Source organism: Muntiacus reevesi, chromosome 9, assembly GCF_963930625.1.
Source record: "Muntiacus reevesi chromosome 9, mMunRee1.1, whole genome shotgun sequence".
In the NCBI taxonomy this organism is placed as follows: domain Eukaryota; kingdom Metazoa; phylum Chordata; class Mammalia; order Artiodactyla; family Cervidae; genus Muntiacus; species Muntiacus reevesi.
Genome location: NC_089257.1, coordinates 6,670,386 through 6,678,788, shown reverse-complemented (window position 1 = coordinate 6,678,788; position 8,403 = coordinate 6,670,386). Strand labels below are relative to the sequence as shown.

Genomic DNA, 8,403 nt, shown 5'->3' with positions numbered 1-8,403 from the left:
ATCTATAGCATGAGATAATGGTTGAGGTTCCTTTTTTTCATATAATGATATCCAATTGATGTGGTATAATTTGTTGAACAATATATTATTTCTGCTTTAATTAGTTTGATATCTTTGTAAAACTTTTCATCTATTTAAGTCTATTTATGGACTTTCTATTATGCTTCAATGATTTTTATGTTTATTCTTATATCAATACTTCACAATCTTGCTTTTGTTCATTTAGTTGTTTTTATATTTTTATTTTATGTTAAGATACAGTTGATTAGCAATAATGTGTTAATTACATTAACAGCAGCAAAGTGATTCAGTTACCCATACAAGCGTCCTTTGCTTTTTAAATTATTTTCCCACTTAGATTATTACACAATATTAACCAGAGACGCCTGTGCCATACAGTAGGTCTTGATTATCTATTTTAAATATAGCAGCATGCACGTGTCAATCCCAAGCTCACAGTCTGTCCCTCCCCTCCCCCCTTTTCCCCGGGTTATCATCATTGTGTTCTCTAAGTCTCTGAGTGTTCCTGTTTTATAAATAAGTCTATTTGTATCTTTTAAGATTCTGGCATATAAGCCATATCATATGATATTTGTTTTTCTCTGTCTGACTTACTTTACTTAGTATGATAATCTCAGGTCCAACCTTGTTGCTGTAACTGGCATATTTCATTCTTTTTAACTGCTGGGTAATATCCCACTGTATATATATATACTGTGTCCTGTTTCTCCATTCTCTGTTATGACATTTACGTTGCTTCCAAGTCTTGGCTGTTGTAAACAGCACTGTGATGAACCTCAGGCTGCATGTAACCTTTTGAACCATGGTTTTCTCCTAATGTATATGCAGGATCCGTATGGTGGGTCACACAATATTGAGTTTTCTAAGGAACCTCTATATTGTTCTCCTTAGCTATTGTATCATTTTACATTCACAGCAGCAATGTAGGAGAATTCCCATTTGCCCATACCCTCTCCAGTATTTATCATTTGTCGACGTTTTTAATGATAGCACTTCTGAAAGCTGTGAGGTGATATCTTAATGCAGCTTCAAATTGCATTTCTTTAATACTTAGTAACATTGAGCACTTTAACATGCCTGCTGTCCATTTACATGCCGTCCTTGAAGTGTCTGAAACAGGATTCTTTTCCTTCGCTAAAACTGGTGTGTGTGCTACCTATTCATCCCACTAATTCTCCTTTGGAATTTCCAGAAACCGCTATACTTTTTCCTGATTCTAGATTTTAGTTTTCAAGAAAGGAAATTCAAAATTCACATATGTGTACATAAACAATTCATTCTCAAGCATAAATGACTTCTGACTTATCTCATTCAGCATATTCAATATATTAATATTTTTAAATTCACTAACAACAACTGTCTACACTCTATCTCCAACCCCACATAAATCTATTTATTTTATAATATATATGCTATATTTATAATAGTCCACCATTATTTTTTCAATACCATGATTGTTATGATTCAAGAGAAACCTTAATATTGTCCCCAAATTAGAAGAAATCATATTAGGAGCACCATGTGCATGTAAATTAAGTCACTGCAGTCATGTGAGGAGCACAGTGCAGATTTTAAACTGTTAAACTGAGAAGAAACTTAACAATTAAAACCTTCTTAAGACTGAAAAAAATTGACCTCAGAATGTTAACTTTCCATCTTAGAAGGAAGGGTCTGGTTAAATATATGGTGAGAATTTGGAGTGAATGATAAATAATTGAAAGAAAAAAATTGCTAGATTATATACTGTCTCTTACTACATGAAGCTTCTGCAGTTATTTGAATCTAGTATTAATCAGGGGGGAAAAGGATAATTGAAGGACATTGAATAGATATGATGAAAGAGAAGCCTTTAATAAATGTTGAGAAAACAAAAGACATACTAAGTTGCGTATGTAAGAATATAGGGCAAGGTTACATAGGGGCAGAACAGTAGACAGCAAGGGGAAGGAGGGCGGGGAACACATTAGATGAAAACCACATAGATATTGATACCAGGCAAGCGAGAGATATAGAGACGCAGCATCTAAGCTACTGGGCTTTAGAGCCTGCTTATACCTGCTGTCCTCTCATCCTCTACGTAAGACTGACCCAACGCTAACGAGTATGTGTGTGCACACTGCTTCTCAGCCTTAAGGGCAGGGGTTGTCACGCCCGAAGATGGAATTATACTGACTTCACAATGAGACGAGAATGGTCTCTATGGACTTTTTCTAGGTCAGTTCAAACACTGAATAAATCTTGAAATTTCTATTCATCTTTTGCCATCTGACATCAACTTCTTACTCCATAACATCCTCAGGGCATTTTTCACTTCTGCATTCCTGAGAGTATAAATCAGAGGGTTGAACAAAGGTGTCCCAATTGTATAAAACACAGCTATCATCTTATCCATGGAGAAGGTGGTAGCCGGGCGAGTGTATATAAATATGCAAGGACCGAAGAACAAGATGACTACGATGATGTGGGAGATGCAGGTGGAGAGGGCTTTTTTCCTCCCCTCAGTGCTGTGGTTTCTCAGACAGTGCAAGATGAGGGCATAGGATAACACCAGCATGAGAAAACTCACTGTACAGATGGCCCCGCTGTTGGACACCAAGAGGAAATTGGTCACATAGGTGTCTGCACAGGCAAGTTTCAACAAAGGCTGCAAGTCACAGAAGTAGTGATCAATTACATTGGGACCGCAGAAAGGCAGACTCAAGACTAGAAAAATCTGAGCTGATGAATGCACGCAGGACCCCAACCAGGTCAGGGACATTAGCACACCACAAATTTGATGACTCATGATGGTCGTGTAGTGTAGAGGCTTACAGATGGCCACATAGCGGTCAACAGCCATGAGGACAAGGATGAAGATCTCCAGGCAGCCAAAGAAATGGAATGTAAAGACTTGGATCATGCACTCATTGAAAGAGATAGTGGCATTCTTCAGAAGGGCATCAGCAATCATCCTAGGAGCTATGGAAGTAGAGAAGCAGGCATCATATACGGATAAGTGGAAAAGGAAGAAATACATTGGACTCCCAAGTGCCCTGCTGGTCTTGATGGTAACAATAATCAGCGAGTTACCCAACAAGGTCCCCAAGTAGAAAATCAAGAAAATGACAAACACTATTTTCTTCCTAACAGGATCTTGTGTCAACCCAAGCAGAACAAACTCAGTCACATTATTTTTCAGCTGCATGATTTCATGAAAGAGGAGGAGATGAGTGCAAAATGATTAATCTGCAAAGGATAAGGAAATAATTCATAGGATGTTACATGATATTATGAAATATTGCTTTTGGAGGCCATTGTACCTGTGATTTCTTTATGACTCATGTTAACACTTTGTGTGATAATTTTTAATGGTCACTGGAAAGGTTTACTGTGAGTTTCAAATAAGCTTCTGAAAGTAATAATTTCCTATAAGATTTTCTTTTTAGAAAGCTTGCTACATTTGATATCACTATTGATTAAATTTTCCAATTTGTTGAATGTATAATTAAGAAATATATCTTTGTAAGTTTTTTCATTTGTTTGTCATTTTCAAAAATTTTATGGCACATGTCTTTCATGATATATCACTTGGGATTTAGGATATACATGACTGCCTATGGAGGTTCATGATATAAAGTCACACTACACCTTTAACTCTGTTAAAAACATCATACATAAACACTCATGTATCACATGATTGCTATACATAGAGATATACAATCATATATGTGTATACATATATTTAATATGTTCTACCTCTTCCTTGAACTCTTATTCCAATTATTGCAGCTTGAGCAATGGAACAGGAAATATACCCTTTAAGTAATCTGCTGTTATCATCTTGAATGTGAAATTTTGTATTAGACAAATACTAACAATCAGAAATAAGCATTATTTCATATGCTATTATCTCATATATCCCAGCTTATCTTTTTTTCCAACATCTAAAAACACTATTTAGAATACTCAGAATTCCTGAAGTTACGGTATTAATTGAAGGATGGTGGGTTATTACTCAAAAGTTAGTATTTTTCTCTTAAGTATCTTAGATCTGGAGTAATTTTGGGAGATGGCTGTGTGTCATCAGATGGTTGGTAAAGGATCCAATCATGGTTTTATTCCCAGGAGAGTTTGTATTGTTCAAGTATCTGAAAATTTGCGAGTCTCAGAAAAAAGCAAAGGAGAAGCCAGAAGATGTACTTTTAAAAAGAAGCAATGCTTGTTTTCAATAGATAAGCTCTTCACTTCTACTCTTCAAATGGATGTTACAAATTTAAAATGACTATATTTGTTAAAAATAAAGAGAGAATCTTTTGACGTGGGAGCTAGGAGAGAAGAGCTAAAAGAAAAGCAGGCAGGCAAAGCTGAAAAATGGATAAGGGTGAAACATTATCTAGTTAGCATTAGGCAGATTCTTCCATGCTTAAAGAGCTGTCTTACGGCAGAGGCCACAGGGAGAAGCATTGCTTAATTTAAGGAGGCTGTTTGTCCACTTCCCTCTGACTCAGTTGCCCTAGACGTCCATCTTTAGAGGAAATTCTACACTCACTTTATTTCTTTGCAGAACTTGCCATTCTTTGTGAAAAGTTTAACAGATTGTCCGAAGATTATTTATCACTCAATAGTCCAAGTAAAAGAGTATATAATCTACCCTCGTTGAGCTCCTCACTCTGTCCCCATGATTCCTGAATATCTGACCCACAGATACCTTAGAAAACAGCTGGTCTGGAGTCAAAAATTGCCCCCAAGGTGCTCATTATTCACGCCATATATATATATATATATTTGTATACATATCGATAAATTAATATTTCTTTTCTTTTCAAATCTTATTAGACATAGAACTGGTGCCTGGTGGAGGGGTCAGGGTAAATAAGACCAGATGTGGAAGAATACTGACAGGTACAAGTATTGATGAAAAGGAAATATTTCTACCCAATATTTCTCAGCAGTGCTCATCCCACATAAATGGCACATTATCTTTCACCTTAATTATACTTTTCAGGCTCTTCATGGCCATGTTTCTTCCCAAAGTTTTCTGAGAATTAGGTATTCACCTTTTCAAATTAAACCTTTGAAATGTGGAAAGTGCCAATTAAAAACTTATGATGCTATTTGGGAGAATATAAGGAGTAATGATTCTACACTGTGATATACAATACTCTGTGCAACGTTGTCAAATGGAGATGGAAAATTTCCTATTCTCCCAAAGCTATGTGACGGTCACTGTCTCCATGAACCTTATGTCTTATTTCTAGGACTCCTAGCTCCTAGTGAGGGTTTATCTTGTCACACTACCTTATATCAACATTATGTATGAACTGTCTCACACTCTGCTGTCTCTAGAATTTGTAATGAAAACAATAACGCATGAAATACATTCCTCTATTATTTAATTACAATAATGAGCTTTAACATGTCAAGATTCATTGAGTTCATAACATCATTTTTCCTCGTTTATGTTCATTTATTTCTTATATTAACAGTAAATCTTAAAAAAAAACAACTATTTCTTTTGCAGAGTTCTGTGGCAAAAAGTGCATTCAAAATAGATATGGAAATATATTAGAAAATTGTGAGGGCTAATTTTTAATTACAGCACTAGAGTAAAACATGGAAAATGTTTTTCACCTACCTGCTAGAGGACAGTGAGTAAGTGTCGATCCTGACCATCCCTTTTGGTAGCAATCTTTTCACAGAGCAGTGAAAAAAACGCTTTTCTCTGAATTCCAGGGGGAATATTTTAAGAAATAATGACATAAGGTTTTGGCTTCATGGTGTTCTCTCTGAAGTTCTCCCCACTATGCTAGTGAGAAATATCTCATATGTAATAAACAGCTTTCATTTGACTATTTAGCTTATTAGGAAAACAGGTTAATTTTTCTCATGCCCTTTAATCACATAGAAACAAGTATTTGGAATTCTTAGCTTCTTCACACTGAACAACCTTACCAGGGAAAAAGAGGAATAAAACAAATGAATGATAGAGAGAATAGGTAATAAAAAAAAAAAAGATGAAGAAGAAAGAAAGAATAAAAATAGCTATTTTTGTAAATCCATGGCTGATTCATGTCAATGTATGACAAATACCACTACAATATTGTAAATAATTAGCCTCCAACTAATACAAAGAAATGGGAAAAAAAGAAAAACAAAAGAGGATGAGTTAAATAAATTATGGAATGTATAAAAAAATAGCTATCCATTAAAAAGAAAGTGGGTCATCCAGAAACAACTCTGCTCCCTGTTGGTACCTAAATTATCCTTCCTGGTGTTCTAGCTTAGCAGATCAGAAAACTGTGCTACAATATAGTCAAAGAAATGAGATATTTAAAGAGGATCACGGACTCAATGGACATGATAATAATGACACAGGGCATGAATTAAGTATTTGAAGTAAAAATAAGCATAATCTAAACTAACCTTAGCTCTGACCTTTCTAGCTGTCTGATTTGAGGTAGGCACTCTACATTTCTACTTCTTAAGGTGTAAAATAATTATAAAAATGATAGTAGTAACTACAGAGACAGCAATTCCAAGGCAGGTTGTTAAGAAGTCCGGGGTCCCCAAGGAGGAGAAAGGGGTCTGGTGCTCTCAAGGAGAAAAGGACAAATGATTTTTTTCTATAGTCATAGTCAATATTACAATGTATCTTGCTTGTTTCTCCTTAAGAAGAAAGTTCTGATGAATCTTGATATCTTAAAATGTATATTATGAGAGTAATGTATATTATGGGAGTGGATCTGGTAATATCTTTCAACTGTTAGTTCTAATCCTGTCACCTTAAAATGTAAATTGTGGGAGTGGGTCTAGTAAGATCTTTACAACCTTGAGACATCCTTTTGATTTATTGTAACAATCAACAGTAAAAGTACCTGATTCCCTTTTCTAAGACTAGCGAGGGGGGCACTCTCTGTCCCCCTCCTGATGTCTATGTCAGAAGCTTTCTCTGTCTCTTTTCATACTTTAATAAAACTCTGCTACACGAAAGCTCTTTAGGGATCAAGCCTGGTCCCCAGTCCTGAAGCTCAATCTTCTTCAGAGATCACGAATCCGACACCATTCAGCATAAGCTATCACCAGCTTATGTGGTTTTTATTTTTTACTATTTTATTTTTTTTTTCCAGTGGGTTTTGTCATACATTGATATGAATCAGCCATAGAGTTACACGTATTCCCCATCCCGATCCCCCCTCCCACCTCCCTCTCCACCCGACTCCTCTGGGTCTTCCCAGTGCACCAGGCCCGAGCACTTGACTCATGCATCACACCTGGGCTGGTGATCTGTTCACCATAGATAATATACATGCTGTTCTTTTGAAACATCCCACCCTCACATTCTCCCACAGAGTTCAGAAGTCTGTTCTGTACTTCTGTGTCTCTTTTTCTATTTTGCATATAGGATTATCGTTACCATCTTTCTAAATTCCATATATATGTGTTAGTATGCTGTAATGTTCTTTATCTTTCTGGCTTACTTCACCCTGTATAATGGGCTCCAGTTTCATCCATCTCATTAGAACTGATCAAAATTTATTTCTTTTTAATGGCTGAGTAATATTCCATGGTGTATATGTACCACAGCTTCCTTATCCATTCATCTGCTGATGGGCATCTAGGTTGCTTCCATGCCCTGGCTATTATAAACAGTGCTGCGATGAACACTGGGGTGCACGTGTCTCTTTCAGATCTGGTTTCCTCAGTGTGTATGCCCAGGAGTGGGATTACTGGGTCATATGGTAGTTCTATTTCCAGTTTTTTAAGAAATCTCCACACTGTTTTCCATAGTGGCTGTATTAGCTTGCATTCCCACCAACAGTGTAAGAGGGTTCCCTTTTCTCCACACCCTCTCCAGCATTTATTGTTTGTAGACTTGTGGACAGCAGCCATCCTGACTGGTATGTAATGGTACCTCATTGTGGTTTTGATTTGCATTTCTCTGATAATGAGTGATGTTGAGCATCTTTTCATGTGTTTGTTAGCCATCTGTACGTCTTCTTTGGAGAAATGTCTGTTTAGTTCTTTGGCCCATTTTTTGATTGGGTCATTTATTTTTCTGGAATTGAGCTTCAGGAGTTGCTTGTATATTTTTGAGATTAATCGTTTGTCTGTTTCCTCATTTGCTATTATTTTCTCCCAATCTGAGGGCTACCTTTTCACCTTACTTATAGTTTCCTTTGTTGTGCAAAAGCTTTGAAGTTTCATTAGATTCCATTTGTTTATTTTGCTTTTATTTTCAATATTCTGGGAGGTGGGTCATAGAGGATCTTGCTGTGATTTATGTCGGAGAGTGTTTTGCCTATGTTCTCCTCTAGGAGATTTATAGTTTCTGGTCTTACATTTAGATCTTTAATCCATTTTGAGTTTATCTTTGTGTATGGTGTTAGAAAGTGTTCTAGTTTC

The 8,403-nt window shown here is 36.2% G+C and overlaps 1 protein-coding gene across 1 annotated transcript; it reads right to left on the bottom strand.

Annotated features, from left to right (window-relative positions):
• Positions 1 to 2,272: 2,272 nt before the first annotated feature.
• LOC136174967 (olfactory receptor 4C16-like) lies at positions 2,273 to 3,205 on the bottom strand. The gene has a single exon (XM_065945260.1). It carries the CDS (start codon positions 3,203 to 3,205, stop codon positions 2,273 to 2,275), a length of 933 nt encoding a protein of 310 aa, XP_065801332.1.
• Between the last annotated feature and the right edge of the window lie 5,198 nt (positions 3,206 to 8,403).